This window comes from Drosophila innubila (assembly GCF_004354385.1).
Source record: "Drosophila innubila isolate TH190305 chromosome 2L unlocalized genomic scaffold, UK_Dinn_1.0 4_B_2L, whole genome shotgun sequence".
In the NCBI taxonomy this organism is placed as follows: domain Eukaryota; kingdom Metazoa; phylum Arthropoda; class Insecta; order Diptera; family Drosophilidae; genus Drosophila; species Drosophila innubila.
Window position 1 is genome coordinate 12,810,262 of NW_022995372.1, and position 19,028 is coordinate 12,829,289.

The 19,028-nt window shown below is 35.0% G+C and overlaps 2 protein-coding genes across 6 annotated transcripts; both read right to left on the reverse strand.

The window, feature by feature from the left end:
* Window positions 1–3,995: 3,995 nt before the first annotated feature.
* On the reverse strand, window positions 3,996–5,366 carry LOC117780727 (angiopoietin-related protein 1-like). Its single transcript, XM_034617366.1, has 3 exons — window positions 5,289–5,366; window positions 4,188–5,230; window positions 3,996–4,128 (listed from the first exon to the last, which is right to left on the reverse strand). The coding sequence occupies exons 2-3, from the start codon at window positions 4,730–4,732 to the stop codon at window positions 4,002–4,004; spliced, it is 672 nt and encodes a 223-aa protein (XP_034473257.1). The 5' UTR covers window positions 4,733–5,230; window positions 5,289–5,366; the 3' UTR covers window positions 3,996–4,001.
* Window positions 5,367–10,719: 5,353 nt separating this feature from the next.
* Window positions 10,720–18,525, reverse strand: LOC117780779 (uncharacterized protein YMR317W). 5 transcript variants are annotated; one of them, XM_034617433.1, is made up of 6 exons: window positions 17,734–18,525; window positions 15,118–15,523; window positions 14,378–14,493; window positions 13,785–14,306; window positions 12,750–12,909; window positions 10,720–10,945 (listed from the first exon to the last, which is right to left on the reverse strand). In XM_034617433.1, exons 1-6 carry the CDS (start codon window positions 18,085–18,087, stop codon window positions 10,920–10,922), a joined length of 1,584 nt encoding a protein of 527 aa, XP_034473324.1. In that variant the 5' UTR covers window positions 18,088–18,525; the 3' UTR covers window positions 10,720–10,919. The 5 variants fall into 5 exon arrangements, with proteins under 5 accessions (XP_034473324.1, XP_034473321.1, XP_034473323.1 ...); XM_034617430.1 differs by lacking the exon at window positions 10,720–10,945 and adding an exon at window positions 11,608–11,835; XM_034617432.1 differs by lacking the exon at window positions 10,720–10,945 and adding an exon at window positions 11,943–12,222.
* Window positions 18,526–19,028: the final 503 nt, after the last annotated feature.

Below are 19,028 nucleotides of genomic sequence, written 5' to 3' on the forward strand. Positions count from 1 at the left end.
AAAATTATTGTTTGACCAGCAAACATTTAATTTTCCCAATCAAAATCAAATATGTTCGAGCGAAAAATGTTTAATTATGTAAAATTATTAAATATTCATAATCCCAACAATGGATATATAAATAAATAATAAAAACAAAACAGCAATCTATGAATGAGTCACTCAAACTATGCAACAAGTGCAATCCAAATAAAAAGATTGTCCCATTACATGAACTTAAAATAGTTGTAAAAATTTAATCATTAAAAAAAAAAATTACAAGTAGATTACTAAAGAATGTTAATCAAGTTTGCATTTAGATGAACGTAAAAAAATATACAAATACATTGCGAATTTACGTAGTAAATTTAGCGTTAAATCAAATGAAAAAAAAATACAAGAAACAGAAAAACTGCGGTAAAAAAAATGTTAAACTTAGTCAAATAATAGCTAGTGATACGATGTATAATAACACGAAAAAAACATTGTTTACATATATTGATTAAAATTATCAAACAAATATTGTTAATAACGTGCTTTATATTTTAATTAAATAAAGCCGCATTTTATTTAACTTTATGTGGAATTATTTGTTGCAAAATTAAAGTTTTTAAGTATTTATTGTTTTCTTTTCAACTGTAAATATGAAACTATAATTAAATTTGTTTCTTCCTGAAGAATTATTATTTAACAGCGCTGTAAATATGAGAGCGAATATTCAAACCCTATTAATTTATAAAAAATGTGAGGCGAATACAGACAAAAATTTTAAGAATTTCAAACAAAATTTAAAAGTTTAAGCTATATCTAATAATATATGTAAATATAAATTTGAAAGTTAAAATGAATGTTAAAATGTTGAATAAAAACTTATACAAATTATATATATGGAAAATTAAATGATAATTAAGTAGACCGTAAAAACCCAATCAGCATTTAGTATTTATAGATACTAGACTAATTGCTGTTGAGTATAAATTATATAGGAGTAAAAAGCATAAAGAAGCTCAGCTAAATGTATGTCTAAAGAGAACACTATACACATACCTAACTATAACTATATATATCATACATTCAGTTATATTGCTAGTTATTACTATGATTTTAATAAAGAAAATAAACTATTATAAAGAGCTCTACGATAAGTTGTGACATATCTAACTTATATGTAACACATATTTGGATGTAAATGTATGCAACAGTTTACAACAAAATAAAAAAAACTGTGTAAAAAATTACAACAAAAAAGTTTTTTTGTAGGTGTAGCTAATTTTGTAGGCGTCTCAAAAAGGGGTGTGGAAACTGCCTCGCCTCAGATAGCCGAGGAGGAAACTTTGTGAAACTCTAGCAAATGTAATCACATTAAGAGCAACGCCAGCGAAAGGACACAAGTTTCAAGGACACAACGCAATGAGCAGCCAACTGTGGGCATTGCCCGTATTGTGACAATACGTATGTGGTAACAAGAAAGCAGCCGGCCAGAAAGCAATTGTGCAGTTTGCTAAAAGAAAGGAAGCAACAATAGAGCGAACTGAAACAAAACAAGCCAGGCAAGCAATAAAATGATCGACCGCGTAATACTTCGCACTTAAGATTAACATAAATATTTGTAAATTATAACTGATACTGCATCTATCAGCTTTCTTCGTTTTGTCTGGGTAATATACCCCTTAAGTGTAACTACAGGGTATGTGAAAACAAAGCATTGCAACTGAGGACATAATCGTTGGCACAAGCAGTACAATTACCAAAAACCCACAATCAACAAAAAAAAGAAAATACAGAGGAAAAGGATGAAAAGTAAAAGCTGGCAACAGTCTCGTCTTTATTTAAAACCGGGCCAAAAGATTTTCCCCCCTTGCTCTTGGCTCACATTCAGAATATTGCCCTTTTAAACATGTTGCAATTTTTACAGCCGACTCTCTCTCAGATGAAATTGTTGCGGCTGCCATTGAAATGTTGTCGTGTGGAAGTGAGCATATTTTCCAAGCAATTAGTGGTAGGAAAAGACCATGCCGAATGGACGACAAAGTCGAACACTCGGTTAAGTGAGCTACATACAGTTAAATATACGTTGTATATATAAATGCGTCAACACACATATATAGACTTATATATGCGTGTAAAGCGGACAGTACTGGAATTCAATTTGAAGAGTGTCTTAAATTGTAAAGCATTTAAAATCAGTGATGTGCCTATAAGCATTAGCATTCCTTTTTAAATAGCTTTGACAAATTTAGTGCTAACGAAAATTTTATTTTAAATTATAATCAATAGTAGTGTGTGTGTATGGAAAATATTCTGATTTATAAGATTTAGTTAAAAAGTTTTAGATATGCCTGCCCATTAAAAATGAACAGTGATTTAGGAGAAAAAGACTGGAGATTTTTCAAGGAATAATAATTATGTTCCTTTGATAAGAGGGTATTAATCACTACGGACGACAGTCCGAACTAGTGACGAACGCAGCACCAAAAATTTGCTACGACTGTCCGATCAGATCGAGTTGTATGCCGATCGAAATGTATAGTCTTAACTTATAAAATTGCATACTTAGGGAAAGGGGGTGTAAGTGAAAGGGAAACAATTTAAATTATGGCAGCTAATGGGGGCGTTTTGGTTAAAAATTTTATTTTTTAAGCTTACAAAAATTCCGATTTTTTTTTTTTATTATTATTTTTTGTATTATTAATTAAATAAATAAGTTCAATTAGAATATTAAACAAATTTTACATAGTTCAGCATCTTCAACTAATATATTAAAAGGTAAAAGCATTTAAATATGCTTTATTTTATGAATTCTCCGACAAATATAACTTTTGCTGTCAATTCAATCATTTATTTAGCATACGATTTTAAAGTAAAACATTTAATTAACTGTTGGTTAGAATTTCCCTGATGTATTTAACAACTTGTTTATTTGCTTTGAAATGATGTCGGTGTATTACTTAGCAAGTGCAAACAAATACTCCTTAATCCAAGTACAAAAAGTCAAAGACTGAGAAACGAAAATGGCATTCGACGGCTGCATTTCTCTTCGGCAAGCAGGAAGGCAGGACCTATGTTTATCTCATCCTTTTCATAAGGCAAGTGCTCGCTGCGTATGCGAGTGGAAAATTCAATTTGCAAAGTGCATAAAAGTGGCAGACGACAGACGACGGCGATGGAGATGGAGATGAAAATGAGAATCAGAACGCCACGTGTGAGATTTCTCTCTGCGCGCGGCATGTTTGTTGTTAAACAAAAGCGGCAGCTACTATCCTCAGTTAGAGGCAGATGCAGAACCCAACCCAAACCCAAACCCAACAGCCCCAAGCAGAGGCTCAGAATGGATCTACTGATGCCTACATACATGCTGCAACGACAATGCTCCGTTAGGATCAGGGGCAGGTGTAGATGACTGCAACAAACAAGTGGCGCAGTAGCATAAACGCAAACGTAAACGTAGTGCCTGAGTGGCGCAAACATTGTAATTAAATCTACGTCAACATAAACGACGAATGCGAATGGTGATGGCTCTGGGGATAACACTAGGAATAGGAATGGAAAGAGGTAATATACATACCATACATAGAAGTGTATACATAAATTGTAGCTACGAGTACGTATATGAAATAGTGTGTTCACGTCAATACCCTGTACAACAGTGTGGTAAATACAACTTTAACCTATGGAATACATTTTAATAGATACATTTTTTAAACGTCAAAAATTTAAGGCTTTAGAACATTTTAAATTTTTCTTTTAAAAATTTAATAAAGTTTTAATTAACGTAGGTTACGCTATCCTGATGATTTTATTTTCGTTACTATATTATTGTATACTTTTACTCAACAATTTATTTAAAAAAATACTTGTTTCGCTTTGAAGAGAATTTAGATGCGACCAAAGGATTTACCAAAATTCCCCAGATAGTCCAGATTCCATGGGGAGTCGATTTCGATGAAAGCTAAGTAAATTAATAAGCATTATAGGATAACATTATATTGTACATAATTGTTTCTATTTTTTGTATATTTTACCTAGCTAGACTTTGGTTTGATCATCACTTGAGTAAATTTCAGAGGGCGGTCCGTTTTCCAATCTCTCCATTCAATTATAGCGTTAATCTTATTAGTGTCTTCATTAACGTAAGGTCCATTAAGATTACTAAAAATGCGTATTTATATTAATTTAAATTTTAACTAAGCTTACATTTCAGTTGTTACCAATGATAACATTTGTTATACCACCAACCAGACTTAAATGTTTTAGCGCAATTTCCCGAATGTATATCCTGATCTCTATCTGATGTTGAAAATTTTGAATTTATATGATGTTTTAATGAATCACCAGCATTTCCAGAATACGATCCAAGTATTTTCAAATTATAGGCTTCTTCCTCACTACCAATGACAAAGTCACTATATCTGGCATATCGTCTCTCACTTGCAAAGTCCGTAAGGGAGATATACAATTCATGGGGCTGCGATCGTGTCAGTAAATAAAGCTTTTCAAGTCCAATAAAAAACTCTCCCTGCAAATCACCAAATCCCTGACGATAATCTGTCCAATTGCGATTAAAGTTCACAGATCCATCCATACGCCGTTGAATGACAGTCCATCCAGATCCAGCTAAACTCGAGTCACAGGACACAGAAAAGGCCTCCATTCCGGGAACTTTTATCTCATAAATATCATTTAATTTACCGATGCAGCTGGAAGCTAGAGTGCTCTCCACTGTTACTATTAGTTTTTGAAGCTTATCCTTCATTTGAGATTGTAATTCATTCCTTGACGCAATAATGTTGTTCTTATCAATTGTTTCATTTTTACACGTTTCAGAAGCTAAGAGCTGTTGTGACAACTGAAGGTCTTTATTCTTTATGGTCTCTTCACAAATTCCAAGCTTAAGTACAATTTCATTTTTACTTATTTCAGATGTTAGGAGTTGTTGTGCCAATTGAAGGTCTTTATTCCTTATGACCTCTTCACAATTTTTTACCCTATCTGTAGTTTCATTCTTACTCTTTTCAAAGGCTAGAATCTCTTGTGCCAATTGAAGATCCTTATTCTTTATGGCCTCTTCATAAATTCCAACCTTTGCCTGCAAATCTGCTAACTGTTTCTCTAAACTCTTTAAAATGATGCTTTGTTCTTGAATCTGTTTTTCTTTCTCCTGTATGCTCACTGTATGCTCTAGTACAGGTTGTATTATATTAAAACAGTAAGCATAGCACTGATCCTCAATCTCTTGAAAAGGTACCAATTTCTGAAATAATAATTTTAATAATATTTTAAATGTTTCACATTTGTAAATTTCAACTCACAGATTTTTCCACTTCATTGCCGATTGTGGATTGTCCAATGGCAATATTTGCTTTAATTAACACGAGAACGGATAACAAATTTAAATGTATTAAAAAGATTTTCATTTTAATACGAAATTTTTACAAACGTCGCCGAATCAATTGAAATTTGAAACTGATTCAGCTGAATCTTTAATGCTTAGTCTGAAGCTCTCATTTAAGTATTTGCTTATCAGCTGTATAATAAAAGAGAGTTTTTTGCCTTTAGTAAGACTAGAGCCTACACATACATTATGTTTTTAATTGTATCTCTCTTTCTCTCTCTCTTTCTCTATTTCTCTCTCTCTCTCTCTCTTTCTCTCTCTCTCTCTCTATCATATATAAATTTTTGTACATACACTAGCTTCTACGTTAACAACCCCGAGTTGAAATTAAGCAGACCTGGAAACAGAAAGAAAACATTTTTCTTCTACACTTTGCAGTAATTTCTTAAATTATGCATTTACATATGTATGTAGCATTGAGTGGATGAGCGTTTATTAAGATCGAAAGTTGTTATTTTTATGTTAAATATTAACACATTTGTGCACTTACTGAAAAATGGGAAAACTTTGAGGCTGAATTACACAGAATTTAATCCTGATTGGAAATACTTTGACATTCTTAATCTTTAAAGAATTCTCTATTGAATACATCTAGTATTACATTCTACAAACGCTTAAGTAAAAATAAATTATTTTTGTCACGATTTTCGCACTGAGGTCCCAGTGTGCGACTCTCTCTCGACCAACATCAAGTATTATAGCTTACTTAAGCGGCAACGCAGCTTCTTAGTGATAAGCTATTTTTTTTAAAAGGGCTAGAATGGCATTTTAATAATTAATCAATGAAAGAAAAAAACCACACGAGCGGAGACGCTCGGTTCGTGACCACATCACTTAAAGCGATCGGGCGAGAGAATATCGCTCTCTGCGTGTCGAGCCATTAGTCATTCATATGCTTTGTATGAGAATATTATTTATTTGCGAAATTATGTATTATAAGTAAACAATGGTAAGTGGAATACAAAATAAACTTGTCACAACTATAATATAATAAAATTATTACAGTTTATATACTAATTGATTAACGTTTTCATAATCATGCATTTGAATCATTGCATTGTAATTCATTTAATTGTTGCACCTTGGCTCCGCACGCAATGTGCATATTCCCGACAGAGGAAAGTGACTTAGTACATATGACAGACGTAGATATAAAGACGTGTACAGACTGACGTGTATATAAATCTGAATATATTCAGACTTCTAAGGCAATAGAAAGTTGTCAGTGCTCCTGTTGTTGTTCTTGTTTACATGGCTTTACGAGGCTGATGCTTAAGAGGCAAGAATATTTGCTTAGCGTAATGAATTCATGATCAAATATATTTTTAAATATTAGTTATCTGTGATATTTTGCTCTTTAGCTGGCCGTTTTCGTATCACGTATGTGTATCACGATAGTCCAATTTGTCTTTTGGGATCCCTTTTTAAAGTCGCTTTTAATTACAAGTACACTTCAAAATGCAGAGATACGTTTGTTTGTACCTTTGTGACGTGTGTTTGTTTCTGCACTTGACACTTATCAATTGTTTTTCTGATTTGAGAAACGTAAAAGTTAAATTACATTTGACACAAGCTGCAAGTAAACAGAAAAAGTCAGTGAAAGTTTATAACGAGTCGGAGACTAAATAAAATCCAGTTGTTGAGTCTATAAAACTTTAATATTAAATTAAATCATGTTTAAATTCCAGAACTGAAAACAAAATATTGCTTTTTTATTAATACTATTATTAATAGTAAGTTGCTTGGTGAGCTGAGAAATCACAAATGTATATTATTAATCAGAATTTAATGAATTATAAATTGTTATTTTAGTTGTTGTAAATTTCAGACAGTTGAGATACCTATAAGTTTCTCTATTAACATTTAACTAGTTAAATATTCTATAAACTTAATTTATTGCTTCAAGAAATGGTTCTGTTAAATGCGATTTACTTTTCCTCCACTTAATATTTAAGTCGTATGCAATATCCATTATACTGCATGCCTATCTGCAGCAATTAAGTCATAGCTAAAATGCATAAATCAAGTATACGCCCCATTGAGCCCGTTTTTGTGCAGCCCATAAAAAAAGGAAAAATATACGCAATACAATTTAAGCGTGCTTTCAAATATACATATACTTGAATGACCTAAGTGTTTGTTGTCAAGAAAGGGTTATATTAAGTTGCAGCCTTTGGCTTTGATAAAGGTCAAAAGCTGTCCGGCAATTATAAGACCAAGTAATATGATGCCAAAGTCAAACACACAAACAGGCACCACTTATGCTTAATAGCCAAGCTGTGGGTCAAGGAGGGGTGGAAGGATGAGCCAATAAAGCAATAACTTAGTGCGTGTTGACGCTGATATCCTATGTCGTTGGCCACTTATCATAACGCATTCGCGTTGATGGCTCTCCACAGTGAATTGAACTGAACTGAACTGAACCTTAATGCTGTAAGTCCTTCGTCCTTAGGTACACGCACATGCTCCTGCAATTATGCTAAAAGCGTAAAATTTATAGTTTCCCACACTCGACACTACCGACTGACTGCCATTTTTAACATGGCTCGGCTTGTCTGCCTCCAAATAAATGGCTTTTAGAGCACGCGTTAATGATGTTGATTGCAGCCCTGGGAGCCGCAACTCCAACTCCGCCCCACCCCTCGACCCAGGACAGTTGCCCACCTTTACAGGCACTATTATTCCATGTTTAATGTTTTTTGACTAATGTTTTATAGCTGCGCCGAGTCGACAGCCGGTTTCAGTATCTACCTGTTTTCCTGTTCTCTCTGGATCCCAGTTCGGTTTATTATTATGATGATATATGGTCAGCATTTGCTGTTTCATATTGCCCACTCGATGCTGCCTGTTGTAAAGGATTTAGCGTCATATTTATTACGGCGGAGTAAACTCTTTACGATCTCCGAAAAGGTGCAGTACCGCTCCAAATAACATCGTCACATAAACATAAGATACATTTTTAAAAATGAAACTTTAAAGCAAATGCCTTACAGCCATATTCAATTTTGTTTAATTGTATTCTTCTTCACGATCTATAGATGAAATTAGCATAAACACTATTATTTTCAATACTTTCTAGACATTTCAGGAGTGAGAAATTGAATTTTTAATGACATTAAAGTATTTTAATAGCTTGCGTGGTATTTGGGTATATAAAAAGCAAACTTTGTATAACTATTTCACTTACCGTTCGGGTATCAACAAGGTTTCTCTACAAACTCCACATAATATACAAAACTTTCATCACACATCCGCCCTGTTGCCAACAATAAAACAAAGAAAAAAAGCACTGAAATGCGCTTAGTATGCAACTTTTTGTGCCAACGCCCAAAATAACATTAGCAAAAATCACTTAAATGGCAGTAATTTGTTTGGCGCACGGGGCGTATGCGCTACCTATGGGATCGCAGCTTTTTCAACAAGCAGCCATACTTAAAACAACAAATTTGTGTGCAATTTGGGTGTTAAAACAACGCGCATTGGAAAATTTAAAGTGCAACCAAAGCAAAACCGCCCAGAGAACTCCATAGGGAATCGCCAAAATAGAAAAATTCTCATTCGCAGAAAAACTCATCACTCAAGCGAAACACACGAAATAAGTGCAAGGCCCATGTCCAATACCAACAAGAGGAGCAACAACAGCAGCGGCAGCTGGAGCAACAGCAGTCCCCATCAAACAACGCCGTACTTTTTTAACAAGCACATCTACAAATGCACAAGTATAAACAATTCTCCGTACGGCGTTGGCCATACCAGCAAAATGGTTTAAAACTCAATTAAAGTTTTAGCCGCAAAATAAATGTAAAAACGACGGCGGCGGCAACGTCGACAACAGCTACAGAAACAATAAAGCTGCCCCAAAAAGGTGGCACTATTTGGAAGAAATTAAAGTCCCAACATGAAGACTACAGATGTACCCTCTCTGAATTGTACAACTCCATATAAGGGGAAGCAAATAATATTTGAAGAGTAATACTTCCGTATATTTTAAGTTTTGCTGTCTGCATATCAAAATTAATTGCAATTTAGTAAATTGTATTAAATTATTGCATTCATCAAATATGTAAGGTTAATATTTTTTTTCCAATTCTAGCAATTTTTCTGCAAAATAAATAATGAGACAATAACTATATACAACTTTGTATTATTAGAAATTGTTATTTATTTTAAATTTAATTTAACTTTAGATAATAATGTTTGTTTTTGTGAATACTTGTTAGGGTGTCTTGGACTCAGTGCAGGATACCATGTATTTATTACTCTCTATAGTTCAATGCTTGCAGCTGAAGCAAAGTCCTCTTCGATTTTCCTACCCTCGAAGTGCCCTCATTCGACAGTCAAGGCGCAATTTGATGACTGTAATTCAAATCAAAATCACACAATTGAATTGAATTCCCTAAAAATGCAGCTGCAGCGAAAGCAACGATTGCCAAAACTTTGACGAGCCTCCAGTTTTTAACTAAGTAAGTGTGAGATGTGATTGCGAGCAGTAAGTGTATTTGTGTGTGTTTGTTTGTGATTAGTTTATATGTTGTGGTATTGGTGTCTGCATTCGTTTGTTTTATGTGCTTTGCTTCATTTCGAAGTCAATTTTTCACTATTTGCTTTTGCCTTCCCTTTTGAAGTACAGTTGGTAAAACACAAATCGCTTGCAGTTCTGCCCACCAGTTAATGAAGTTTAACAACGTTTAATGGTGCTTTACTTTTAACACGTTCTCCACAAAAGGTTTTCATTCATTTTATTAGAGCGTAAAATCGTATTTGGGAAATATTTTAATCAACTTTATTTAGATATGTTAACGATTTGTTTATTCTTTTTATCCTATCATTCTAAAAAAATTTGATGATGAAGAGAAATCCAGGATTAAAAGTAATTTTCTTTGAATTTAATTTATTTGGAATTTTCTACCTGCGTTGTTAAAAAATTAAATTTTCGACTCAGTTGTTTTAGACACCTTAATATTTTTCAATAGTGTTGGCAGATCTTGATTTTTATTAGTAATTTCTCATAGCATTCAGCATACTTGATCAAGCAGCATTTTTCAGCAATATTATTATTAAAATATTAAATAAGTTTTCGTAAAAATTAATAAAAAAAAATATATTTAGTTTATATTTGGGATTTGTTTACATATCAATAAAAATTGTTAATGTTATTTTAAAATATATATAAAATATATGGCTGCAAACTAATAAATTTACATCACAATTTAATACCAATTGTCAGCAGTTTTTGCAATAATTGGATCTTAAATTTAATTTACACATTTTCTAAATATATCAAATGTAATTTTACTTATTAAAATAAGTTATATAATTTATGTGCTTATAGCATCAATATCAATTTCTTTATTTTCGTCAGATTTTTTATTGCGTTAGTTTTCCATTCATTTGTTTCCATTTGGGTAATAAAACTTTAATTACATCAATTACTCACCCTGATGAGACTTACGACCAAAGACTTAATATTTTTACAGCCATTAAAATTGTTGTTCGCAGTTTCTTGTGGTTTATGGCCAACATTTTTGGTAGAGAAGGAAAAATTAAATCAACATAAATAAAATCTCCTGGCACCTAATTTGAATGCAAAAATAATAATAATAATATTAAAGTATTTGTTTTTGTGAAAAACTTTTTTGTACCATGTTAATGACTCATTACACATGCAACCCAAACCGAGGCAAACAACAACAACAGCAAGAGCAAGAACAAACTTTTTACAATTTGTTAGCAACATGAACGTAACTAAAATGCGGCAAACATAAAGTTGAATTATGCAATAAAAAATAATGCAATAATTGTGGAAATTGTGAAAACTGTGAAAATGGCACATACATACACCAAGCTGTCCAAAATTTGTCCAAATTCAAACAAACTCCATCCAAAATGTGCAACAAAGAAAAGTTTTTGTTTTTGTTCTGCACAACATGGGAAACAGCATTTAATTGTTATTTTCCAAATTAAGCAAGGGTTATTATGATTGTTATCATATATTTTTGTTTTGCTTTCCTATTCATACAACCAAGCTTAAAGATGAAAAATAAAAACTATTGATTTTATATGACCCAGCCTACATATTAGCTTCACATGAAATCAATAATAGTATTCTTAAATTATAGTCAAATATTAAAAAGCAAATTAAATATTATATTTGATATGTCAATGATATTATAATTCTTTATTTATTATTGTTAAAAATGGTAAGTACATCTCTTTCCCTTTAAGTTAACACTTAATTTTCACATCAAATTAAGTATATTTATAAACTTTATTAAAAGCTAACATTGCAAATAAAAAATAATAAAATTTCACAGTAATAGCACTGGGATTAAATAATGTTGTTTTATATGTGAGTAAGATGATGAGTTGTCAATCGAGACACAGAGAGATATGATGAGAACATAACTAGTAACGATATTGAAAACTGGGATCCGAACCATAGACAATGCAAGAACATGGATAACCTGTAAAAGGCGTTCGATAAAAAACACCAGAAAATAAGAATCATAATAATAATAAACATTCAAAACAAATAATTAAACTTGTACAACATAATAACAAACGACAATTAATGACATAAATAAGATATATTTATTTAAAATAACACCAGAAAAATGCATACACTTTAAATTCGTTAAGGACATTTACAAAACATTATACAATTTTGTTATAAATTTATTGAAGAAATTGCAAAATCTAAATTGCTTAGTGAATATGAGTTTTTAATAATTTCTCCAAAACGGAATTTTGTTAATTCATTATTTTTATTTATTTTTTAAAAAAAAAAAAGCATTAGCCACCGAAAAGGGGAAAACGTGTCCAAACTACTTGGCCCATGCTGTTTATGGCAACTGTAATTGTTGTGTAATTCGTTGAGGATTGGCATAAAAAGAAATATCATGGAACAAGATATTAAGTAACTAAACTAATAAAATAATTTTTTGAATAGTTATACAGAAAAATAATGTAGTATATGTATGAAAAAGGAATTAGCTGACACACATTCATACCAAAAACTACCAATTTTACCTTGACTATGGACTAACATCTGAAATGAAAGAAAATTTAATGTTTCTTTTTTTGTTATATATATATAGAAACTTTAGCTAGTTTGGTATTTTTTGGTATTTGTATGGATAAAGATATATAGAATCAAAAGTTGGAAAAATAATTCTTGAACTACAAATCATAGATTCGACTGTAATTCATGTGGTATTCACTGTTTCCATAAATTCATTTAGTAAAGCTTAGGGACATTAGAACATGCTTAGTAGTATGTACACATGTCGATCAAAATTATGTGAAAGAGTTCGATTTTAGTAATCATAGCGCTCACATGCCAACACCCAATGCACTAAATTGCAACACTTGAACTTGCCTCGGGGTTTGCACTGCAAATGCTCCTTAATATACTGGCAGGGGCACTGAAATTGGCCACAATGGCGACCCGGCTCCAAAGGCGTTACATCGACCAAACCGCGTAATGCCTCCATGCCCCAGCGGGATCCATAGCGAAGGAACAGCTGAAGACCGCGTTCCTAGGAAGCAGATAGATGTAAGTATTAAATTGAAATGAGAAATGGGAAATAAAAGAGTTCAGTTAGGATGAGAGAGTTAGTCAAAGAGTAGTATATTGTGATAGTGGTAACACAGTGCGTATGAGTAACCCAGAGATGAGATGGCAAAAATATGCAGCATACTTTTCGGCTTTTGTAGGAAATAAAATTAAAATGATTATAATTATGTCAAATGTATGGGGAATAAATTCAAAATAATTCTGGTTGGTTTTCAACAGCTTTTAATCGTTCAATTCACAATGGGCACACAAAAAAAACATACAATTACAAATAGTATTGTCAACAGAAGAGCAAAAGCAAGGAAGTATATTGGCCACGCCTACAGCCAGCAGCCCATGCAGTTGATGCCACAGCATTGGCGATGTTGCAAGCTGATTTTGATTTTGTTACGCAACAGCTCCTCCTCGTATTGGCATGGGCAAATGGACGATTGCAGATGTCGTGGTGTTTCATGGACTCCTGCCTCCTGCACGGTCCAGTCGAGGCGCCGACGCAGAAAGTCCTTGCCCCAGCGCTGCAGATAGCTAAGAAACAGCTCCTGGGCAATAGCCTAAAGAGAGTTCAGTGAGTTTTGTGTGAAGAGCGCGTCGGGTGTGAGAGACAAAAGACAAATAGAGAATGCGTGAGCAATGCGATGATCAATGTTGAGATTCAGAGAGAGAGAGAGAGATAGAGAGAGAGCGAGCGAGAAAAAAGTGTTTATCGATGAGCGAGGAATGCAACTACAACTACAACTACAATTATTAGTGCGCCTGTATTTGTTAAAACTGCCAGCTTAACTGATGCATATATATGAGTATGTGTATGTATCTGTGTGAAAGCCGCAATCAACTCACCTGCTTGCGAGAGAGACGCACTGGCTGACTGCCCTGGATGACAATATCATTCACATCGATGTCCAATTTCGCCTCCCAGCCTGCCTTGATGGCTTCGCCGCCATTTTGCTCCGTGTGCTCCAGGAATTCATTCAGAAAGCTCACACACTGGGTGGCATCGAAGTACATGAAACACAAGTTGACCTTGTGGCACGAAATGCGTCCTCGATCGTCGAGCACCAGCAGAATCTTGTGCCTCATCAGCTGTTTGTTCACCCGCGCCAGACACTTCTCCAATCCGCGTGACAACCGCAACTTCACCCACATGCACAGAAATATGGCCGACGCATTGAGGAACAACCAACCCACTCCGAGAGCGAACAGTGCCACGCCCTGCAATCCAGAGAAGAGCAACGCCAGCAGCACGGCAAAGGCGAAGAGAATCCAGCAGACAAGGATACGCTTATAGCAAATATTGTACACTGTGAAGCGATAGTCATTGACCAACGTCTCCATTGCATTCACATAGTCCTCCACAGTTAGCTGAGCAAAAAGGATTAGATGTTTATGTGTGTATTAGTGTCAGCACTGGCTGTTTGATTGACCTCTCTTACCGTCAATCCCTGCGCCATCAACTCCTCCGGTACGAGCTCGGGTCGAAATATCGCCGGAGTTATCCAAGGCCATTTCGTGTTGGCCGGCAGCAGTGTGACAATCACATCTCCGTTAGCTGTGGGTGGCATGTTTCAATTAACAATATGAGTTGCAGTTTCTGTTATAGGCTATATAAATAATTCATGAAAGCTTCTGAGGACAAACTAATTGTGAGAATAAACTATAAGTATACTCACAGAAAACTTAATGCCTAATTGGAAAAATAAAAAAAAACGTTTAAAGCAAATTAAAGCTCAAAGCAGTTTTGGTTATACTATTTTATCAAGTCAAGGTGAATATAGATACTAATTATATACCGATCTTAAACTTTTTTAAAGTCTAAAGGACTTGTGAAATTATTCTACTCTACTATATAACAGTTTTTAGCTCTGAGTTTTTTTGAGAACAGTTTTTAAAGAAAAATGTGTGGGGTTCCTTAGCTCTCTAATAAGAGTTGCCGACCTGCAACAAAGAAAACGTCAGCTTGTAGAAGACTAAGTTTTTAAAATATATTGGTGTTCACTTTATCGGACTTAAATTCTCAAACTCGAATAATTTAAATCAAAATTTCAGCTTTTCATCACTTCCATAGACCTTAAAAGAGATTTTGCTACTTTTAATCTTATTTAGTGATACTATTGAATCAGTCCTAGACCACTGCTTTCCACGTACTGTTGGCCCAGTTAATTTAGTTACTTACCAAAACCTTCGCGTATGCGTCCCGTTGATAGTTCAATTGTGCGCATTCCAGCTGCCTGATCCATCGGAATGCTGATGCTCTTGCCGTTGTTGGTGCCACTGCCATTTGGATGAGTGGACGAGGAGTGGGATGAACCAGCCGGCGTTGACGTGGATGGGACTGAGGCTGAGACTGATGTTGAGGTTGATGCGGCCGATGTGGTCGATGTTGCAGTTGCTTTTTGGTTTATTAGCTGCTGTGGGTGACGAGAGGGACTGCTGCTGCTGGTGCCACTGCCACTGCCACTGCCGGATGCATTGAGATTAACGTGCGTGCTCTCAGTTGTCAAAACAGCGGGCGTCACATCCGGCAACGACGATGACGACGACGATGATGTGGCAGCTGTTGTGGAGGAAACTGCAGCACGCTGCAAAATATGACAACAATGGGTTAATGCTCTTGGCCTTAGGTCACAGCCAAAGCCAAAGTCGAGACAGTATCGCCGACTCAGTGTAGGAAAGAATGCACAAGGAATTATGCAAATGTGTGAAAAAAAAATCAATTTTTATTGATTTGACTTTTACAATGTCGCCAAAATCGTAAAAAAAATAAGGTGAGAGTCTGCTTCTTGCCACATCAGGTGCAACTGCAATAAATGAGAACCATTTGTCATTTTGCACGTACACAGCTTAGCCTCAAAGCAATCAGCTTTAAAACTACAACAAAGAGAATCGAGAGTCTCACCTGTCTCTATAGTCTTTTTAACTGATCTATAACGTGCTATAAATATTTATTGCACTTTAAGCGAAAACGTACAAAGCTAATTTGGGAAGGTAAATACAATTAATGTATTTATTATTTATAGTCACTATTTTGGCTTGACGTAAAATCGCAAATTGTATCACAAGATCATAAAATATAGTAAAAGACGTTGCTCTCAATCCGAATATAATAATTACAGAAGGTTGTTTAAGTAATTTTTATCTAAGGTCTATATTCACTTGTGTTAATTGGTAAGAGTGTTCCGAGATATATGTAACTTTTCTGTCTGGAGATAAGATCTGTTACAGCCTTGCAAATTAGGTAGAGTTTTTAGCTTCAAAGATAATAATTTTATTAAATCAAAACACTTTCACTATTTTTAAGTCTTATCTGAAAATTGCTACTAGTATTAGTTTCCTGTTTTAAAAGATAATAATAACAAATACAGAAATGAATGATTTAAATTGTAGTTTAAAGAATTTGAATTTCTTTAATAAATAAATTTTTAATCTAATCAAAATCAAACACACTTTAGGTTTATCTCTTTCTAAGTATTTGGAAAACTCTAAAAGTATCTGAATATATCAATCAACGTTGACAGAAAGTGTCTTTTTATGACTTTAAGCTAGTAGACAACTTACGAAATGAACAAAAATAAGCGTCAAGAAAATATTGACTTCATTTAATCAAAATGAAAATAAATATTGAAACAAATGCGACTCGTAGCAAAGAAATGCTGTTTGTTATTTTTATCTCTCACTTTCTGTCTCTCCGTCAATAACAATCAACAGAAGCGGCTGAGAGTCCAGATAAATACTTGTATAAGTATAAAATACTCCATTTGTATTGTACACCTTTTATTTGTTTATATGCATGAGTGTTCACTTTAAATAGAATATTATCGTAGAAAGACCCTCAATTATGATACACAAATATTATAATTAAAATTTCCAGTTCATCACATCAAGACAATGCTTAACAAAATAATCATTACAAAATGGAATTGAACCTCAGAATATTCTTTGCACGGAGTGCGGACTGCTGAGAGAGAAGAATTTCAATTCAAATTTCAGGGTGTGGTTAATAAACGTCTTTTATACTCAACTACAGTTGACATTTTTATTTACAGTACGAAGTTCAAATATCAAACGGACTAGAATTTACAGCAATAAGTTTAGGTGATTTGCTGTAAACTCATAAACAAATATTTTTAAACCTATTAAATTATTTAAGAGTACAATCGGTTGCACTGAGCATTAACTGACTGCATAACGAATCATTATAATGAACACTCTTATGTACATGTATGTGTACAAATTATCATGTTTTCATATCTAACTTTTAAGTAAATTGAAGTTCGTTCGTTTTGAAGTTGTTATTCGAGAAGTTTGACTGTATGTCTATTTAGAACAATCTAAAATTTGAACCATGCTCAATTCTCGTAATGCATTCAAAATATCTCATCTCCACTCATGCATGCACTCGAACAAATCGGACAATCCCTTTCGACATGCGATGCATTATGACTTCTGGCTTGTCCCCAATGAGTAATCAAAGTTTATCGCCGACGATTCCACTGTCCCAAAACGCAGTACTTCACTTGCAACTTCATTTGTCATGCGTGGAGTGTAAGAAGAAGAAGTGGAAGCAGAAGCTAACAACTCCATTAGGCAGTGGAAAAAGAAAAAAGCGATAACGCACCGGGGAATGATGTGGATTTCGAGAAAGAGAGAGAGAGAGATAAAGGGAGAGGCACGCATTGGAATGCGTTACGATGGGTCAGCAACAGCACGCGAGAGTTGCATGCAAAGAGATCCCGATGCCAGAAGAGCGTAAGACGCAAAGAGAGGGAGAGTGACAGTGAGAGAGACTAACCTGCGCAGGTATTGGAGTTGCTGCTGACTGGTCGTTCGGACTGCGCGAGCGCGCACGTCTCTTGTTGTTGCTGCTCACCACGGACGGCGGCGGTGGCGGCAGCGCCAACTTGTTTTGTTGCTGTTGCTGTGGGGCATCGCCACTGTTACTGTTATTATTTGTTTTACTGCTGTCCGTCTCGTCGTCGAATTTAACCCAATTTTTGGGCGTCAGTTGTACGTCATCAGCTGCAGGCCCATCGTTGTTGTTCCCATTCAGTGGAACATCCTGCAATGGATGCGTTGGCATCGACGCTGACGTTGACGTCGACGCTGACGTCTGCGCCTGCGCCTGCGCTGTGGCCTCGTGCTCCATTGCCTTAGGAATGTGGGAATGTGCGAGTTGTGTGCGAGGCTAACGCGAGTTTCAAATTGTTTTCAATGAACGTGTTTTGCTTGGCAAAGCGACTAAGATTTGCTGTTGCTTTTGCTTTTGCTTTTGCTTTGCTTTGCGTTTGCGTTAACGTTAAGTTTGCTTGCCGCTTACATAACCTCAATAGCAATTCACACTTGAGTTGTTGCGTCGTGATTGTTTTTGCTATTGCTGTTCTTTTAACTGATTTTAGTTGAGTCAGCGCACAACGCGTCTCATACGTGTTGGCCGCTCACGCGTTCTCGTCGCACTGACGAGTCACACCCAAAGAAAAAGCGCAGCTTAGCTTGGCTCAAAGGCGTGCTCCGCTCAGCTAAAGCCCTTTTACCGTTTCTGCTATGTACGTTCCGTTCCCACACGTTCCCTGCACGACTGCAAACGCTCAACTGAGCCACATAAACTTTAGCTCTATCTCTTGTTGCTCACCTGTTGGCCAAAGCTTTGCCGCTGCTGCGGCTGCTGCTGCGGCTTCTGTGTCTGTGTCTCTCCCGTTCTCTGCCGCTCTCTTCTCTTTCTCTCTTTGCACTCCCGCTCGCTTAGCTCATTCATTAATGTTTTTATTTTGCGTTTTAGTTGTTGCTTTTTTCTCACATGACAAGTTTTTGCTTTTTTTTAAGTCGTTGTTTTTCGTATGGCCAAACAAGTTGCGCTCACTCTCCCCCACCCCCTGTCAAAACTTTAATGTCTCTGACTCACAATTTGTTGTTGGCTGCGTCGCCTGATCTTGCGTCGCTTCTCTCCATCTCTCCATCTCTCTCTCTCTCTCACACCCTGCCTCTTTCTCCATAATAATTTTTATCTTTTTATTTATTTGTTTGCTTGTTTGAAGATCTTCGGAGTAGAAAATTTCGCAAAGTGAACAGCTTGTTTAACCAGCACTTGTA